Source organism: Oenanthe melanoleuca, chromosome 8 (assembly GCF_029582105.1).
Source record: "Oenanthe melanoleuca isolate GR-GAL-2019-014 chromosome 8, OMel1.0, whole genome shotgun sequence".
In the NCBI taxonomy this organism is placed as follows: Eukaryota; Metazoa; Chordata; class Aves; order Passeriformes; family Muscicapidae; genus Oenanthe; species Oenanthe melanoleuca.
The window spans coordinates 20110344-20131221 of NC_079342.1; the positions used below are offsets into that span (position 1 = coordinate 20110344).

Here is a 20878-nt window from a genome sequence, read left to right on the forward strand (position 1 = left end):
CTGCTGGCTTGGTTTCCTCTGTTATTAGTGTATAATTTTACAGTGCTATTCCAATGCTCCCTGATTGAGATGCTATTATGTCAATATTCTCATTTAAAATCAGCATTTCACTTTACCCATCTTCATTGCATACACTGGGCTAATTGTCCACTGGCTCTATTACTGCTGTGCTGCACCAGTAGAAAAGCACAAGCAGACATAGTTAGGTCAAACACTTGGCCAGCTGTCTCTAAATCATTTTTGAATACTAAGAGCTCTTTTGTATTACATAAAAAAGCTCTGGCAGTGACTTTGCCCCTGTGTCTTAAAAGGCAAATGCAATCCCAGGAAAAGTGAACAAAGGGCATGGTCCCAACACCTGAAGTGGGAAAAATGAAATGGATCAGCTCATTCCAGGCCTTTCCACTTTCTCACTTGCATCCTGAGAGTGACTGTGAGCAGCTCTGGCAAGAGGCAGCTGGGACTGTGCAGGGGCTCAGCAGTTCAAATGCAAGCACTGAAGCAGGCTTGTCAGTGACCCTGACTCTGAGCCACTTCAGAGAAGCACTTGGGGAAGGAGCAGACGCAAACGGGAGTTTTTCATAAGTGGCCAAAAAAAAAAAAAAAAAAAAAAAAAATATCTCAAACTCTAGTGTCTCACTGAAAAAATGAGAAGGGGAGGAGAAACATGAAACCAGAATTACTGAGGAGGAGGTTTATGGTATCTCCCAGACTTGAGGAAACTCTCAATGCAGTGCTGAGCGTGTCAGCCACTCCCTGATTACTGTTAGTTAAAATAAAAAAATTCAAACCCTTCTCTCCCCAGTGCAGATGCTAAGAGAAATTTGATAGCACTACACCTGTAAGAATTACAGAATGTTGAAGCAGGAAGAAGATGCAAGAGAAGGAGAAAAGAATCTGTACTGAACCCCTCTTGTATACTCAGTCCAAGAAAAAATATGTGTATTATATAAAGGGAATATTTTCCTCCATTGGCAAGGGGTAAATTCTTTGAAGAGACAGCTCTGATTCATCAGCAGGGTGCTGGCAGATGCCCCTAGAAAAATAGAGAACATGGCTGTACATCTTCAAAAAACTATTTTAGGAGACACTATTTCCTCAGAGGGATATCTGAGTTGTATTCAGCCCCCTAGGCACATCCCAGGAAAATACAACCATGTTTTGATGGTAGAGAGGCTACTAAAGCTTTGATGGATAATATTTTGATCCAAGGTAAAAGAGAGGAGTTTGACTAAAGGCCCTAAAGAGCCATGGAAAGAGACTGAGATGCTGAGCTAAAACTAAGAAAGCAACAACATAAGTCCCATGTAATAGCAATAAAACACCTGGAAGAAAAGATAAGGTGTGCAGTAGATCACTGCAAAGTGGAGGTCATAACATGTGTGCCCCAAACAAAAAGCAGCAGCAGAGAGATTCCTCAGAATGGCAAACTCCTGGAAAAAAACCCAACAAACTGGTTCAGATGTTTGGAGCAGCAGATGGTATCACACACAGACACCCCACATGACAGTATGAAAAAAATTAACAGAGCCTGTGAGAATATCAGAGCTGGGACACTAACCTAGGAGTATGACAGTGAGCCACACACCAACCTGTCTGCAGGGCTTCATGCAGGTGGTGTCATGGAGAAAGAAGTGTCAGGCACAAAAGAAAACTGGCCATTATTATGATGAAAAAAAGGAAAATTTTAGTCTCTGGGATTAAAAAGTTTAATTCCTCTTTATGTTATTATTTTTGGCTGAAACTGTTCCTATTCTAGATAAAAACATTACCAAAAGGGATAGGGAAAAAAAAACAAAACAGTCAATCAAAGAAAGCACAGCCTGTGTCAGAGATTACCACTATGATATGATTATCACAATGACTGAGTGCAAACAGAGAGAAATTTGGTAGCTCTAGACACATTTCAGACTTGTTTCCTGGAGAGTCTGAAGTATTTGACAAAAATACAGTGGAGCATCATCCAGAGCTAGATAGTGAACATGCAACTGTGATCAAAACAAAACAAAACCAGCCAAAAGGCCTGTCTAGTTTAGATGAAATGTGATTTATAATTTCAAAATGTAAATTTCACTTAGCAAAAAATAAGACTATTAGCACTGGTTGGCCTGCATAGCACTCCCTTCCTTGACTATCACTTTAACAAGGAGTTCACAGATGCAGGTGGAACTGCATTTAACAGTGTCAATGATTCATAAAAGCTACCAGAGAAATTAAATATTCACTTTTATATATATATTTATATTTATGAAGATTTAAATGCTGAAAAAAATCAAAGGGAAGGGACAAAAATAATAGATTAATTGGAGATGAGAAGCAAATCTGTAGAGTTTGAGTGTATTCAACTGCCTCAAAAGGGAATTAACTTTATCTAAACCTTTTTCCAATAAATACCTGTCATAAAACCCTCCAGTGACAAAGATTCAGCATCTCCTGCAAATAATCTGTTCTAGTGTAAAACCAGCTCTGCTATTTGCAAGTTTCTTTGAATATTGTGTGTGTTTAAAGGACTGTGGGAAGAAAGTTGCTAAGATCAGAAGCTGCTTCACCAGGTATAAACATAGAACATATTACTAGATCAAGAGAGAATGTTTACTCCAGGAAGTAGGATTGTTAAAATTGCATGAAAGGAGCTGAGGAGTTCCTCTGAACTGTTTCTCTCACAAGATTGCTTATCAGAAAACGCCATAGCTAACAAACTGATCATGCACAGCACCTTTGCTTCTGTCAGCAGATACCAAATTTATCCTTACTTAACAATGAGCAGAGTTTAATGGGATTACTTTCAAACAGAAGTAGAAAGTTAGCTAGAGCATTAGTAACTCTGATTATGCTGGTCCAACAGGAAGGTGTGAAATAGAGTAAAAATCCTAAGCACAAGCTGTGGAACCAGACAATGATGGGTACAGCCCACTGCTAAATTACAGCACTGAAGAAAGGCTGTCACTACTGCTCAACAGAGAACTGAAATCAGAATTATGTTTTCAAAATACTGAAAAGTTACACTTCACTCCACAGGGACTTGCAAGAGAGAAGTGGCACAGGGCATTTCTGCAATATCAGCAAAGTGGCACAACCAGGAACATTGGCACAGCAAGTGGCCACAGGGCTGTCACAGCTGAGCACACTGCATGGGCAGAGCTGGTCCCTCTTCTGGCTCCAGGAGGAGAGAAATAAATAACAGGCACCATGTTGGCCATGCTGCCTAAGAACTCAGAATAACATATACCACATTATCCTGGGAATTGTTGGCAAAAGGTGATGCCTGGCAATGGCTGTTGAGATGCTGGAGTGAAAACCATCAGGTACAAATGACAGCCCAGGGTGTCTGAGGGACTCTCTGAGTATCACTTCCCAGTGGGTTAAAATTCAATATTGAGTTAAAAATGATTATTCACCACTCTTGTGTTGTTTAGCTGGGGAAGGAAGTGCAAGAGCTCTGCTACCAGCAAACTGGGCTGGGTAGTGAGGGATGTTACAGAGCTCATTACCCTGTGCTAAGGACTCCTCACACCTGATGATGCAGACTTCAGCTGATCTGTTTGGCTCCAAGTGAGTTCTGAGCTACACCAAACCCCATCCCACAGCCTTTCCAAACATTTATTAACATCCAAACTGGCTTCAGCTAGAATGAGAATGATCTTATAATTTTCCAGTGAAATATTTTTCAGTTTGCTGCTCCAGTTTATAGCGGGAGCAGGGGAGATGATGAGAGAAAAGAAGAATTTTTGAAGAGAAAACAATTGCTTGCAGTCATTCCAATGTTACATTAGAAAATGCTACTTGAGGGCTTACAGCATAAGAAGCCTAAATGCACAGTTTTGATGTGAAAACCTTGCAAAATCTGTTATTAGACTTGTCAACTATCCAGTATCACATTGATGGGAATACTAACAACATCATTTCAGGAGATGAGTGGAAGAAGAGCCTCTAAGATTGACACATTTTACAGGACTGACAAAAATAAAATTTATGTCACTCTCCAGCAAAGCACACACATCTTGGAGACCAGCTGCATTTTTCTAAATGTGGACTTTTCTGGTGAAGAATGTGGCACTGCCCAAGGCAGAGAGGATGTGAGGTCTCTAAAGCAATTGCAACCTGCAAAGTATCAGTTCCAGGATTTTAAGTCTGTATTTTGTGATCTAGTTTTCCATAAAAACAGAATGCCTCTTTCAAAATATGGCAGGGATAGGAGAAAAAAAAAAAATCTTGATTTGTTTCACTTCAAAGTTGAGGATAATGGAGGAAGTGAGGGGTTGGATGTGCTGCATGTGGAGCAGTCCCACAACACCACACTTGGACCATGGCTGTTCTTACTGACAGAACACCCCAAATGTGCCACTGGAGGCCTAGAAAAGATGCAGGCTGGAAACAGCACTGGCAGTGGGTGGCCTGAACAGTGTCTGAAACAGAGCAGCACCAAGAGGGGCAGTGCTGGAGGGACTTCATGGAGCACCAACACCCAACCTGCATCTCTGAAAGAGCTGGGAACTGCAAAGAACACCGACAGCCATGAAAACACAGAAAGTGGAAAGGAAGCCTGTGAGCACAGAGACTGTACTCCTTGGCAATGGGGAATCCTAGGAAAGCACCTGGCTGCACAGCACAGGCAGCTCTAGAGTCACAGAGGGGGAGAATGTGCTTCCCTTCACCTGGGAGCTCACTGCTCCACACACCCACAGCCTTCAACCCCACCTGTTTTCTACTATCAGGGCTTCTCAGCCACAAGCTGAACTCAGAGACCAGGACTTTTTCCCCAAACAAGCTCTCCCTGCTGTCTTCCTGCAGCAGTGAGGTGCAGAATGCTCCAAGGGGAGCCAGCCCTGGGAGGACACCCATCAGACTCTGAAGAAGGGCCTGGGGAGAGGTGACAACACAGACCCAGAGGACTGTACATCCAGTGGCTTTGGAAGAGAGCAAAAATATTCTCTTTCTGAAGAGGAGCACAGCCATCTGCTGAAGAATCCAGTTACATTGACTTACCAGGCTAATTCCCTGTACTTCTACTGCTTGCCCACTCAAGCCTAGCTGGATCAAAAGCAAGGCCTCCTCAGAGACAGGAAGACTGGAAAATAATGATTTTGTTCAAATCTAAGCCTGCACATGGGATCTTAAAAAACTTTCTCAAAAAGATAAAACGTGTCACTCACCCTTAAATACCACCCCTCTCCCCATGCCTACAATATTGTGTTTACTCATCCTATCTCATTACTAATGCTGTTGTCAGCAGATACCCCTGGAGCCCACAGGCTCCTTCCCTCCCTCCCTCCTGTCCACAGCAATAGCAGATTGCCATCCTCTATCAGCTAATTCATCAGCCCTTGTGACAGATGTCTGTGTGGTGGATCTAAAGGTTCCAGCCCAGCAGATGACTCAGAGTTTAGCATGCTGGGGCTTTCATTTTGCATTGAATCAGTGAAATCTTTCACCCAGAATAGTATTAAATGTATGCAAGGGCTGCTACATCAAGGACTCCAAAGTCAGGAATGGATAGAGAAAAGTCACTTTGGCAGAAACAATTTAAATTTTAGTATAACTGTGCATGACAAAGGAGATGCTAATTAAGGAGCACATCCCAGGTAAGTGGGTTTCTTTGTTTTGGATGGGTCTCCAGCTCACTCAGGGCACAAGGTAACAGCATCTAGCAAAGGAATCATTTGCTTGTAGGACTCTAGGTTCAATTCAACAGGAGTGGAAACAGGCAGAACAGAAGAAACATAGAAGAAAGAACACAGAGTCCAGTGTTGCAGTGAGAGTGGCTGGGAGCCCTGAAGCCCATGCCTGCATTTTCACCTGGGAGGGGCAAATTACTTGAAACAGATTCATCCAAGTGGTCAGTCACTGCCTATTCCTTGTCTCCTAGCTCCTAGGAGAGCCAAATGACAGAAATGCTCTATCCCAGTCTTCCTTGAAGAAGCAAGGGGTAGAAACAAGTCAGGGAAGGTATCAATCTTTGCTGAATGACATGAAACAAATCTGATTCCAGGCATCTGAAACCATCCATCACAAATGAGTAGGTGTGATCATAGCTGTTTCCTATCCACACAAGGATGAAACACTTGTCTCTCACAGGGGTTCCTCCCCAAAATAATCCACACTTCTGCAATGTTCTTGGGGTATAGCAATGAGCAGAACAAAAGAGTCTATGAGGAGATAACAGAGCAGGACCTGCACAGGGCACAGCAAACACAGGACAAGGCTGCACAATGAACACTGGAGGTAAAACACTGAAAAAGCTGCTTATTATGTGGGAGTTTTCCATTTGGAGAACCCAGTGAGGCAGAGGTCCAGAGGGGAGAATAACACTGACCTGTGAGTAAAAGCCAAATCACAGTGCTGGGATGGAGGGGGCTGAGCTGGCACAGCACACGACCTGAGTGCACTCACTCAATCTGCTTCTAAAGGGTGCTGGAATGGCTCATAGGAACAGGCTTTAACAGGCTGCAAACAAGAGCCAGCTGAGCTGGTTTAAACAATGCACTCATGCTCTGAGATAATTCTGCTCCAGCAGACAGGGAAACCATCAGCAGGTGTCATCTGGGGGAGTGGTGGGGAGACAATACTCGCTGGTGTATGGGCAGGCAAAGGCACCCAGGAACAGAAATATCCCCAGCCAACAGCACAGGATCTAGAGGAGACTATCCCTTCAGTCTATCTGCAAGGCTGGCCCCAATAGAAACAGCTGAGAATATCCCCTCACTGCATGTGGGTCACATAATGACACTGATCATCAGAGTTACTGTGTGAAAATCAGTGGCACAGAGATCAAAAGCTTCCTATTGTTCTCCCATTTCTTGACCCTTCCATTCCTTCCTGAGGGTGATATGGTCCTTACAGAATCTGAAACACTTTAAAAATAAAATAAAGTGAGAACACTTTGTAAAACTCAGAAGAACAGTGAACCACAAGTGCTTTGGATTATTTTTATACAGTAACTACAGCAAACACTCAGCCTTGGAACACTCAGTGCTGGAATCACTGTAGCTGTGGCATTGTGTGTGTGCCTCATACCCACTTCACTTATTTCTGTGTCACTCATCCTCCCTGCTCCAGAATGAACTTTTTTTCAAAGGAAAGAGCTTATCTCCTATACTGCAGAGCAGAAGAAAAATCCTCCTATGCAGCAATATTTAAAACATGGTTTTATGGTCTTATGGCAGCTAATTTTCCTTAAGTGATTTAAGGGAATGAATACATCTAAAAGTCCTGCACTGAGCTGTTCTGCAATGGCAACATGAAGCCAAACTTCCTCCTGCTTTAAACACTCCAGTTTTCTGTGGACAGCCCTTCACAGCAGATCTTGTCTGCTACGGGAGGGATGAAGGTTATTTTTTTATTACATAATTTCTCAGGGAATTGGGTTTTGCATTTGATTGCATTTCATATTCCCCAGTGTGGGATGACTTCAGGTGAGGAGAGGGTGGCAGGGCAGACATGTACTAATGCAAAATGCCTGATGTGACACAGTTTGACACCAGCCCTCCTGCAGCAGGTCACCTGTGCATGCAGCCAGCATTCTATCATGTATTAGTCATCTGAAAGCAACACTCTACCCCTGAAAAGCACCTAAAAATTTCAGCTGCCTGAAGGGATTCAAAGCAGGATTTATTCTGGCACTCTATCACAACTTAATAAAAGCAGTCACTGCTAAAGCAGGATGGTTCATGGACAGCCCCATGCCTGCCCTGGGGCAGCTGCCTTGTCTCCCCCTTTTGTCCCAGCACTTTGGATATGGTCTTTTCATACCAATATTACTGGGATCAGAGGGACTAAGAATCTGGTATTGCCTGAAAATAACAGTAATCCCATATACTGCATTGCACTGCTGAGCATCCCTGAAATGACAGAAAGGCTGGTGTGACAAGGGGGTGATAAAACCAGACAAGAAGGTTTATTTGGGGGGTAGCTAATTCACTAAGAAATTGAATTCTGAAGAGCAACTTGAACTTTGCTGGTACTTTAATATAAAATTAATCTAAATAGTACTTTAAAAAAATAAATAAACTTGAAAATGAAATGTTACATTTGTGTTTAAAAGGCTCCCTTTCCTTTCCCTCAGAAAGAAATGAACTGGAACTGGTTCATCTCAGGTTAATCATTGGGGAGAGTAGGAGACAGAAAGATGGAGGGAAAAAAAAATATTTCCATTTCAGATCAGCTCCCACCAAACAATTCTTTTGATTTTTCATTTTGGCCACCAAAGCAAATTAATTCATTCTTCACACATAGGACAGCTGGAAGCTACCAGGATTTTTTTTACTTCCTTAGAATGGAATGAATCTGAAAAGAACTTCCCCCTACCTCCAAGAATAGCTTTACTTTACTGACAGTGACTTTTAATAGTGCCAGGGTTTGTTGCCTTGCTGGCTATAAGTACTTCTCTGTACCCAGCCTCTTCATTCTTGGAAAAAAACTCTTCTCAAAGCAGTCTGCATGCTCACTCCATTGTCTAGAAGGAAATTGTCTTGCTTTTTGGGGTAGAAAGCAGGGGAACAACCAGGCTGGCTCCAAAGCTCCTTTGTGTGCCTTTCCATCATGATCATCATCACTTTAATATAGCTTAGGAGCCTTGGTCAGGGGCTCAATGCACAGTGCAAGGTGCTGCAGAAACTGAATAGAAAGACAAATTCTCTGCCAAACAATTAGCAGCCTAAGAAAATATTTTTCATGCAATTGGATTCCAGTCCATATGTAAGGATCTTATCTGTTAACCTGTCTTCCTTGTACCTAAAACCTCCTCTGTACAGGTATTACTGGAAGATAAAAAGTCCATTTAAGATGTGTTGGGAAAACCAGGAGTTAAATTAAAGAAAATCTTATCCTATACATGATGTAGACAGGGGTAAGAATCCTCTTTCTTTATTAGCAAGGCAAGCCAGGTCCTTCTTCACAGAAACAAAAAGAAAAGAAAGAAAAAACAAAAGGAAAAATTAACAAAACTTCAGGGACTTAAAGATTCAAATTCCTTCTCCGTTGTGAGAAGCAGAAAGAAAGGACAAATAACAGGAATCCCATAATGAAAAAAAAATAATAATCTATAAAGTCTCCTCTTATTTTTTGGTAGTGATTTTTTACTTTTTTTTCCTCATTTTTTTTTCCAGCAGTTTTACTTAGGTGCCACGTTCAATAATCCTTCAGCGCTTTGATGTCAAACATTCAATAGCTGTCTGCCTCCCTCCCACTCCTCTTCTCCATATTCTGCACAATCCATCTCCTCTGATTAGCTAAGATTTCACCTTCAAGAACACCTCTGCTTCTCTGAGTGAGCATGAGTGTGTGTGTGTGTTTATAGAATATTTGAAAATATCCTTCCCCCTGCACTGCCCACCCCACAGCCAGCACTGCCAGAGCCCGGATTAAGCATCACTGCCATTCCCTAATTCAATTTGGGGGGCCTGCTGTTTTCAATCCAGCTCAGAGCATTACAGCAGCTCGACTGAATTTCGGCCCTGCTTTCAGAATTATTTCATAGTTAATCTGAGCTGAACTTCATCTCTCCCTCCTCCACCTCTGTCGCTCCCGGTGGCAGAAGGCGCCGCTGTCCCCCGGTGTCCGGCAGGCAGGGCGGGTCTCTCGGCAGCTCCTGCCCCACTCACCGGGTTGTTGTACATGTCGATGATGAGCTCCTTCACTCCGTGCAGGGTGGGGTGAGCCCACGGGGAGGGGTTTGCCCAGTGCCGGTTCAGATCAAAGCCCATCAGCGAGCACCTGCACGCAGACACACACAGGACAGACACAGAGCACTGAGACGGGCTGCAGCCTCTCCTGGGATCAGCTGCAGGATTAGGGATATATATACACATATATATGTGCAGCTAAAGTAGTTAAATGTTCTTCTCACGGGGGAAACAAAGCAAACTCTCCCCTGAGGAAAGGCTGCAGCAATGGCACCTCTCAGAAATAACATGGCCAGCAGAGCATCGCTGAAACAGCTTTGGTGATCCAGCCTTCTCCCCTCCACAGCCTGTGTGTCCTTTGCCTGTTCCCAGCTCGGCAGGCTGGCCCTGGAGCAGCCTTGCCTGACCTTGGAGGTTCAGGCTCAGGCTCAGGCACAGGCTCAGGTTCAGGTTCAGGCTCAGCCTTGCCTGACCTTGGAGGTTCCCTTGTTTTTGCTCTGGCTGAGGATCTGCAGTTATGAGGGTGATTCACACACTGCACCACCAAGCTGGACCTTTAGCTTGTCCTCAGTCAGGCTTTGATCAACAGGACCACTTCAGAGCTTTGCAATCAACAGCCATTAAGTTAGTGCTTAAGGGATTTAAACAGAAATGTCATTGTGCCACTAAGCTGGGGTTTTGGTCTCTTCCTCTCCTGCAATTGCCTACACAAAAGTAAGCCAACCAAATCACAAAGTTAAAATGCTTATTGGCCACAAATCCTATAGGTGTCAGAGCATGGATGCCACCTTGGCTTCTCCATCCTGCCCTGACTCAGATCCCTCCCAGGACACTGTCCTGAATTGGATTCTGCTGCTCTCAGAGTAGTATCTAAATTCTTTGTGAGGCCCCACTGAACTCAGGAGGCTGTCGATTGAGTGAGCATTAAAACTGAAAATTTAAAATTTGGAAAAGAAATTAAAAAGCTGTAAGTACAGCACAAGTAGGAGAAGGGGGAAACCAGGTCCTTTGCCTACTGAAGAGATCACCTAGGAAATCTCTGGGTATTGGTAGATACATGCAGGAAGAGAACTCTGTCATGTCAAGCTAAGCTTGGGATGAGTTGGGTAAATTCTTGCTCAGGAATTCTGTGGAAGACCACACAAATAATAGAAGCCCAGGTAGAGATGCAACTTATTCTGTAGTTAAAACAAACAAACAAAAAATCAACCTCGCTGCTAAGCCTTAAAGCTTCTTGAGAAAAGAAGAGCTTTCATTGATCCCATGTCTATTACAAGAATGTCTGTTCAGCCTTAATCTTTTAAACACACCTATGCAAACAATAGAGATTCACTTCAGCAAAGCTATCCTTTGACAAAAACATTCTATGAATCTGAAGACCCAAACCATAGATTTAATTGGCAAAGAGAAAGGAAAATAAAACCAAGAGAGGTGAAATACTTTAAAAGGTAAGGGCATGAAACCAGAGGATGAAATTAATTTCCAAAACCTGATGAATAAATATTTTCCTATGAACCAGAGGATACAAAGTTAATGGGACATTGTTTTGTAAACCTTCTTTTGGGTATCTAAGCAAGCAGGAGCTGCTCTGCTCCTTGGGCTGACACAGCCCAGCTTGCTGGGTGCAGAAGCCACCTCCTTGTCATGGTGGCCACTCCTCTGCTTGGACAGAAAACAGATGGATTTTTTCCTGGACATTTTGAACTGCAATTCCACAGACAACTCTGGAAGTTGCTGCTGTCCCACTCTACAGCATGTTGTGCCATGTTTCTCTCTCTCCTTTTTGCCTGTATGTAAACTCTCTGCACACAGCTCTACTAAATCCTATCTTCTTTTGAACTCATAGACATTAATAAAAACCAGAAGTACTTCCAGAGACGTAGGTGGAATTACACCAGGATAAAACTGGCAGAAGAGCAGAATGAGAGGAATGAGTTTTTCATTTAATAAAAGCAGAAACTGCCATGAGTTTTACTGTATTTTGGCACAGTTCCCAAGAAAACAACATTCTTACTGTACAAAAACTTCCTTTAAGAGCTCAGAATCTGAACCTATATTAATATAGTTAAAGTGTCACATTTACATTTTGTTTTAATATTATTTAACACTAGAGAAAATGAGCATACTGTCAATATTTGGGGTTTGGGACTTTTTAGATAACTTTATCTAAGTCATGCCCATAGAGGAAAGAGGTAAGCAATACCTAATTTTTGGCATTGCAATTTGCAGTGTTTGGATGTGTCAGGAATGTCTGGTAAGTGATGAATCTCGTAGTTAATTTAAAGCTACAAGAACAGTTGAAAATAGTTGTCCTTACTTGAAAAGACTTTATAAACAGAAGGAAGCAGTGCTTAGCAAACAAGTTATTCGTTTGGGAAGCTCCTCTGAGCTCTGTTTAATAGGAATCCAAATTAATTTCCAAATATCATTTAGCTAGTCTTTGATGTGGTATATCACAGATTTATCAATGTAACAACAATTAATTAACTTTCTGATGTAGGCATTACTATTTCTTTCCAGTCTGGAAACAGTGTAATATTTTCTCCCCGCTTCCAGTTTTCAAGTCTTTTTTCTTTCCTTTTTTGCCTAAAGTCAAATTTGTATGTACCACATTTCTCTCTTTATTCATCTGCTGCAAACCTGTGGCCTCTCTAAGGAAACATCAAGCTGTGTTCCTTGGTACTTCAGATTTGATTATTGACTCTCTTACATGTAGAACTGTCTCCCAAAGCTCACGTATATCAGGACACGACCAAAACATACAGCAAGAGTCTCCCACGTGCCTACTGCAGATCCTGCCCTCATTTTATTATCCTGCTCCCAGCTGATGTGATCTCCCTTGTGGCTAATGCCTCCAATGCAGGAGCTTGAACAGGTAAATTAAAAATTGCATCTTGCACTGCTTTTCAATTCATCCTCCCAGTCTCAAACCAGCTAATTTCTGCAACACTTTGCTGCTGGTTCCACTGCTTAGCTGGTTGCCTGCTGCTTCAAACACTGGGTAGGCACAGTAAAAATACAGATATGCTCTGGGAACAGCATATCTATGGTGGGAAACAAGCGTGTTCTAAAATAATGCATAATCTCTCAATATTTGAGACCAGCTCTTTTACTCAGAGTCTGTTGTTTGATTCAATGCAGCTCCTCACATGGCTGTAAATGTTCCCCTAATTTAGAAAGTGCCTTCAGATCTGCCCCATACAGATTAGATTTATTTTCTGCTGTAAGTAAATGAATATGTTCAGTATAAAATTAACAAGGGGTGGGGGGGGGAAACCTAAATTATATCAAAGGACTGTTTAAGGACGATCTTAGAAGGGGGACACAGAAGACAAAAAATCAGGAAACATTACAGACTCCAAGAAGTGCAAGGGAAGACAGAAACAGCTTCAGAATTAGTGAGGGTTGGAAGAAGGGCACTGAGGATATCCCATTCCCTGAGCACTAATGGCCATGCCAATGAATGCTCCTATGAAGGTGGCAGGTCACAGTGATGAGAATAATGTGCTGGCACAGACTCCCCCAGGTTAGGAAAAGGCATTGTCAGAACAGGAGAGCTACAAGCAAAGTAGCAACCTGCAGCCATTACCTCATTTTGGTCTTCATTCCCACTGTAAAAACCTGGGTTTTGGTCACATAGTCACTGTAGCCACAAAGAATGACATGCCTGTAATTTAAAGCATTTAAGCTGATAACCATTGTTTGAATTTTGGATTAAGCTTGCTATAGTTTGCTAGATATACAGACCACATGCTGTGTTTCTGCTTTGTGACTGAATGTTCATTTAAATCAGGTTCTGTGAATATTCTTGTTGAATTAGAATTTGTGCTTCACCAATGTTTTCCAGCCTTTTCCTAAAATTTCTGTTTTCTGTAAGTAGATAAATTTATTACAGTGTTTATAAATTTACATAAACACAGTGCAAATTCAGTCAAAGCAAATGAGTTTGAAAATTGCACTGGAAACTGAAACATTTTGCAGTATTCATCCCTCCCTACTTGGGAGGCAGCCAGATCTGAAGAGGTTACCAGCTCACTCAGTAAAACCAAAGATGTTCAGACCAGCACCCAGCTTGCTGGGCAGTTCTGTGGACAGAACCCCTCTGGGGCTGAACTCATCTCTGCTTTTCAGGATTTCTTATGCAGCTGCTTTAGTGACAGCATCCTGAGGAAGGATTTAGTACCAAGGCCCATGCTGGGTTTATTTTTCAGGGCTTCTTGCTATTCTTTCAGGTTGTACCTCTTCTTCCTGGAATCTCCAAATTACAGGAACCTCCAGGAACTCTGCCTTCCTTTACCTTCAGTTCTCCCTGCCCTGCTCATTTTTCCTACCATGTGAGTCTAAGTCTCTTCCTAACAGACCCATTTCCACAAGGTGAGATATGGAGAATAATGGAGGAGAGGAGGTAAAGAAATCCTTTTTCACGCCGTGTGATTTATTACAAAGAGAACTGTGCCCTCCCCTTCGGCTTTGTGAGGCTGCCTTGGTTCATTGGATCAGCACCAGCTGAATCTCCAGATAATCTCCACTGCCACCAGGGCTGGGGTCTGAAATGGGAAAGGCAGTGGGGAAGGGGGAGCAGTCAGTGTTTTCCCCCTCTCAGGCACAGGTCTGTCCTGCTGCAGCTCTCCAGGCACAGAGCTGGAGCAGGAGTGCAGCAGCAGCACAGGGCAAAGACAAGGGCAACACGCACAAGACTTGCTGCTTTTCACAAATATCATTTCAAACCTGAGACATTCACGTTTTACAAATCAGCTCCACACCTGCCAGCCAAGTCAGGTCTTCATCAGAGCCTGTTTCACCATTTGGGTGCTTGGGGTTTGGGATTTCTGCATTTGCCTGTTGTTCATTAAAGGGATTCATCCAAGCCCACATATTCCAAAGCAATTAGGTAGCAAGACATCCTAACACTCGAACTACAGAGAACCCCTGCTCTGAAAACTCTCTCCTCCTCCCCAGCTTTCTGCATTTTTAATTCAGAGCTCTGGAAACCTTCACAAAGGCTATTTAACAGAGGCACTGCAGTGTGCTCTGCACTCAGAGAGCAGCATTAGCTCCCAGAGACCACATGGTGGAGTAGATGTTTGCAGAATGAGCGCTGCCTGGTGTACTGACATAATTTTAAATCGTACATGACGGTTAAAGATGTGTTTCTCCATTTTCTGTGTAAACAATGTTAAATAAGAATAAACACAAAGGGATATTTTCTCCTTCTGATGAATACATGCATTTCTCAGGGCTGGTAATAGGTGCCACAGGCACACACACCAAGGAAGACACATCCCCTCCTGACATGGGCAGGCTCTGATCTCCAGGATATGTCTCAATTCTGGTATTGAGAGAGCTCCTTACACACCCCAGGTCCTCAGTAAAGCCAGAAGGATTCCTGGGCACAAAGCAGCATGCTGGAAATAAAACCCCATCCTGCAGAGAGGAGAACTCCACCCTGTGAGTGTGCCTGGGCTGTCAGAGGGTCAGATCCCTCCCTAGAGCAGCTCAGCCCTGCAGCTGCCGCAGGACTCTGGATATTTTCACATCTGCGTTGTGCCCAGTGCCATTGTGCCAGCCCAATTTCCAGTGGCACAGGGCTTGCAGCACTTGCCCGGGATGCAAGCCCAGTTCAGCAGAGCTCTGCCCTGGGAGAGCCTGTCCCCACGTGTGGATGTCCCCAGGGAAGCCTGCAGGAGCCAGTCCCACTGTCCTGCCCAGGGAAGGTGTGCTCTGCTCCCAGCTGCATCTGAGTCACTGCCACGCCACTCCTGGGCACTCAGGTGTTTCAAACAGCTTGCTGCCAACACCTACAGTGCTTCCATTTTAGAGCCTGATTCATTGTTTGGCCTTTTCAAAACCAAACACATCACTGACTTACTGACACAGGAGACAGGGGTTTTTTTCCCAACTTTTGCATCCCAAAATATTTCCACTGAAGGCACAGGGACTTCAGAACTCTCACATATGTGGCCCATAATGCAGTTTTATATGAACTTCCTTTCTGATGTTGTCCAAAAGCCACCTGCTCATGGATCACAAGCTGCAAACCACTGAGAAAGAGAATTTTAACATGTGCTTTATTTACTGGCTCCCATCCTGTCATCAAGTCAAACTCCTCTAGGCCCTCCTGCCCTGAAACTTCCCCACAATGTCCTAATTCTGCTTCCTAACAAATGTTTCCCTTCACATAAGCAACCCTTCTTTAAACCACTTGTATTTTTTTGGTCTGTCCACATTCCTGGAGGGGCAGGTTGGCTGGAAGTGTTTCATCATCACAGTGGGTCACAGAAAACAGCTGATACACACATGAGCATTTCTGGAGACATGGCTGCTGTTGAATTGTGCTTTTTGTTCCCACTTCTGCCTTCCTCAGCCTGTGCAAACAGACACACAACACATCCCACAATTATTAGGGAATACCCCAGCTGCTGTAGGATGGTATTCCTCCATATTGCAACACATTTCCTATACTGCCTGACACACAAATCTGGAATTCTACTCACTTTTAGGAAAAGGGAAAGACACATCCTGGTCCCTGTAGACCAGCATTATAGGAACACCCCCAAAAGATGGTTCAGCTCTTACTACCAGACCCATTACACACAGAAAATTGCAGTCAAAGGAGCCAACCTTAAAGTCTCAGTGCTGAACTCTCAAAAGTTTGGACATGGCACAGCTGCACAGCCCCACACAGCCTTCCTTCAGCCCTGTGCTTGTCATTATTGTGACACAGCAGGAGCTCAGGGTGCTTTCCACAGGCTCTCTCTTTATTCTGTACAGGATCTGCACTGTTCATTAATGAGTGGACTATTCAATATTTTGGCTTCTCCTTATTGTTCCACATGCATCCCTAGTCTCCTGCTTACTGCCTGCTACTCAAAGCCTGCTCCAAGGACAGAGCTATTCAGTCCTTCATGGCTTTTCTGAAGTGCTCAGCACTGCAGGAGACAACTGCTTTATAAGCACTGATGGACTAATTTTCCCAACAGCACTGGTACAAGAGGGGACTACATTGTCCCCAGTTCATAAAAGAGCAATTGGGACAAAAATTGGCTTACATAAGAGAGAGCACTAATTTGTACCATTCTATCTGAGAGGCCAAGGACAGGATTTCCTTTAAGAAAACTTGGGTTTATATAGCATGTTACATGTCCAGCATCCAACTCTGATATGAGCTGAAGCTGACTGTATTCAAGGCTGAAAAAAATGGCACTGTGATGGACAGAGTATTAGAAACATCCAACTTTGTGGAATTAGAGCAGTCAGGGATTGACTATAAAATGGTAAGGTGTTACTGGATCATGAATGAGTCTGAGGTTTCAGTTACATCTTAATTCAGCCATTTTTCTTGGCTTTATATCCTGATACTGCTGCAGGTGCAACGGAGAGCCCTTAATTCCAAAAAACCATTTATTTTAAAGCCATTAGCCAGTTATCAGTTTTAAATCATAACAAACATAATTCAATACACCACGATGGGAACACACAATGGTTACATAACTTGTTTTTCTACCTCTAACTCAGCCAAGTCACTTTTCCATAGTCCTTTTCTACTTAGCCAAAGCAAAAGGCCTGAGCCATGGTTTTACAAAGCTTTTCCTTTGTAAGGTTTCACCCATATGCAACAGGGATATATCAGGTTCTACAGATGGAGATTAAGTGAACTGTGGAATAGAAGAAAGGTTTTCTGACAGACCCTGAATTTTGTTAAGGCTCATTTCCAACAAGATTGCTCAAGTTTGTACTTAACAAACAATCCTGCAATGCCTATAAGAGCACATAACATATTCCAGTCCAGTTTTTGAGAAACATTCTCTAAGGGGCTGGGTGGAGAAAATGGACTGTGTAGGACTGTGCTGTTCTATCAGTGATCATTCCCTCTTGTTTCTTCTACCCCTTACCACCTGTAACTAAAGATGTTTCCCTCTCAAATCTGTCTTTATTCTCACTTTAAATTTCAAGGTTATCTGGCCCACTGGGTGTGTTACATATTGCTGTCTAATTAAAGTGAGAAGATTAACCTTATTCTATTAGATTATTTTAACACCTGCCAGGTGACTACTCTGCTTTAGCAAAGGCACAGTGTGGCCAAATCAGTTAACAAAACCCCAAACCAGCAACTAATAAATTTAAACCCAAGCAAAAAGCAACATCAAAGCCTCCAGATTATTTCATTTTTGGAAAGCCCACCAGAAAGTGAGAATGTTGCAAATGTTCTTCCCTAAGCACTACTATGATAAACTAACAAACATTTCATAGCAGAAATAATACCAGTGTCTTGTTTGTCACATAACATTTCAGAGGATGGCAAAGAAGCTGCAAAGTCCTGCTCTGTCTCTGATTGCAATCAATAAAAAGCCCAGATGCTTTAGGAGGGAGTTAAATCAGGCTCAGACCTTCCCCAATCACTTGTTAATTTAAAGAGCAGAGTTTTACCACCTGAGCTTCTCTGGTGTTGCCTCAGCCCAAACAGCACAGAGAATGAGGAGCTGTGTGACAGCATGGTGGTGCCTGGTCCCTTTCCAGTTCCTACCTGAGATCACTGGGGCTCCATGCAGCCCACAGCTCCATAGCTGGGCACTGTGCACCCCAGAGGGAACCCCTGGCACAGAGACATGTCCCACCACCCTCCATGGCACCTCCTCTTCCTGACCCAAAGCCACATGTGGGGGTTTGGTGCCATCCCAAGGGACATGGGGCAGCTGTGTGGTTTGGGGGCTCGCTGGATGCAGAAGGATGGGAAAGGAAAGCCCCCAAAGTGTGGCTTCTATCAATCACTGCAACACCCCAGCAGAATGGGATTTGATACCAAGCCAAGCTGAAACCACACATTTTGGTTCCAGAGCACAGAAACATCTCATTGCAATGAGTAATGGTGCAAAGATAGATTTGTTTGAGAATTCTGATGAGAATGTTAAAGCTGAAAAATTTAAACCTTCAGCGATTTGGAGCATTTTCTTTTTTTCTTTTTTTCTTTTTTCTTTTTTTCTCTCCTATTTTTATTTTTTTATCCTTCAAAAATAGGTGCAAATGAGTATAAAAATTTTCAGAAAAAAATTATTATACCCTTTTCTGAGATGCATAAAAGAATGCAACAATTATTAAAGGCATGTAACAGTTGAAGAAAAGAGGTGAGGATGAAACACCAGGGAAAATGAAATCTTCTGGTAATTGCTATACAGAAAGACCAGGAAAGAGTTCAGGTGGAAGCTGATCATGGAGTGATTTGTGTTGGAAGAGACCCTAAAGACCATTTAGTTCCAATCTCCTACCAGGGGCAGGGACACCTCTCACTAGACCAGGCTTCTCAAGGCTCCATCCAAGCCTGGCCTTTAGCACTTTCAGGGATGGGATATCCACAGCTTTCAACCTCCATTGAAAAGATGAAAAAAAAAATGGAGATGAAAAAAATAATGAAGCCAATTTTAATTAGGCAACTGAGACCTCATATGAGGGGGAAATCCTCCCACATTATGACTTTTTATCCATGGAGATTTTCAAATCTTGCCTGTAAAAAGCCCCAAAGTAACCAGCACAACCCTGAAGTTATCCCTGTTTTGAGGATGGACTGCAGACCTCCAGAGGGCTACATTAAACACTTTATGATTCTGTGAAAGTCTCAGGCTCATGGAAAGTTTCACTTGCTGCTCATACCTTAGCAGACACCAGAGAACCCCACTGTGGGACAGGAGACTTCACAGGCTCACAGAATTATTTATTTTTCTTTCTGCATATTTGCAGCCTCACACAGTTCAGCACCCTTGAGATAAAATCCTATAGCAAAAATGTACAATGAATGAGAACATATATGAATGGGAAGCAGAGGAGCAAACAAATTTCAATTTCAAGCTTTCATGGCTTAGCATAAACAAACATGAAGCAATTCATCCTCAAAATACAGAGGTGGGAGGGGGATACTGACAGTGCAAGACACACAGGGAGACTGAGAACGAGGGAGCCTGGAGCAAAGAGAACATTTCAGAAACTGTTTAAAGCCTTGGGAAAGTTTGAAAGAAAGATGAAACTTTGCAAATACAATTCTCTTCATCCACTTCCACCCCCCCAGATTGTCAAAAAATAAGCCAGCTCTGTCAAATGTTGTTTTTTTCTTAACAAAAATGAGCTTTTAGAATCTCTGTCAAAATTTGGAATGGGTGAACAGATTTTGAAAAAATAAGAACAGTCTAATAACTTCCTAGAGAAAGATGCAGAAATAGCTTCTAAAGAATTTATACTGAGATAATTCTCTTTATGAGCCTGCAAAGTCTATTTAAATTTTATATTTTCCCCTCTTTTATTTTTCATAAATTCATCCTCTGCCTGCATCCAAACTGATATGGGACTAAAACTCAAAGCACTCCTCTGAGATGGTGCCCCATTTCTACACCTTTTAGCAACAGGGAGTGCATGATCTTGTAGTGAATATGAGGTGATTAGGGAGATGGTTTTGCTTCTGTTACAGGTTCTTGTGAACATTCATTTGAGCTGCAAATGGACAGAGGAATTCATTTTCCCACCTGACCTATCCATTAGCTTGTTGTGCCCCACACCATACAAACATCATGGAACAGTGATTAACTGTGCAGGTTCTGGCTGTTTTAGCACAGTGTCATCCTCCTGACAGGGCTCAGAAATCAATCCCCCCAGTCATATTCCACCCTGAAACCCTTCAGTATTTGGCAGGCAAGAAAGGAAACTTCAGCAGAACTGTTGCCAGGTTTGTTCAAGGTGGGACTAAGACCTCAGTGCTGTGGCTTGCACTGTGCACACTTTTATTCTTTGGTTTTGGTACCCACTGCTCCCACCTTTGAGTTGTTCAGAAATTAGTTCTTGCTGCCTTCTGACAGAAATATGCAAGGCCCTGTGTTGTAAGACTCACAAAATGTGATTATTGGAAGCATGCAGGGAAAAGAGCAATTCCCTGCCTTCAGAATCAAATGATTCCTCTGCACTGGCTTGACCTAAACACCTGCCAAGAAAGTTGTGGTATCTCTCTGCAAAACTTACAAGGCAGAACTAACAAAATAAACCAAGAATGGGTCACTCTGTCCATGCATAGGCTTGAAAAAGAATGTGGAGGTAAACAAATTCAGGGATGACAAAATTTAAATGGTTCACCTGCAGTCAAAGCCCATGGAAAGAGTAGTTTCATGGCCAGGAAAAGAAGAGATGGAAATTACTTTCTCCACTTTAAAAGAGAATTTATTGAAGCCTTGAAGACAAGAACAGAAGCAAAGAAAACAAAAGAAAACAAAACAAAACAGCCC

At 42.8% G+C, this 20878-nt stretch overlaps 1 protein-coding gene across 2 annotated transcripts in view; it reads right to left on the reverse strand.

Moving 5' to 3' along the window:
- LOC130256077 (BEN domain-containing protein 5-like) overlaps positions 1-20878 on the reverse strand; it is an 858262-nt gene that overhangs the window by 131086 nt on the left and 706298 nt on the right. For both annotated transcript variants that reach the window (XM_056497342.1, XM_056497343.1), the window contains exon 9: positions 9600-9711. In XM_056497342.1, the coding sequence (XP_056353317.1) occupies positions 9600-9711 (112 nt within the window). The remainder of the gene's footprint in view (positions 1-9599; positions 9712-20878) is intronic.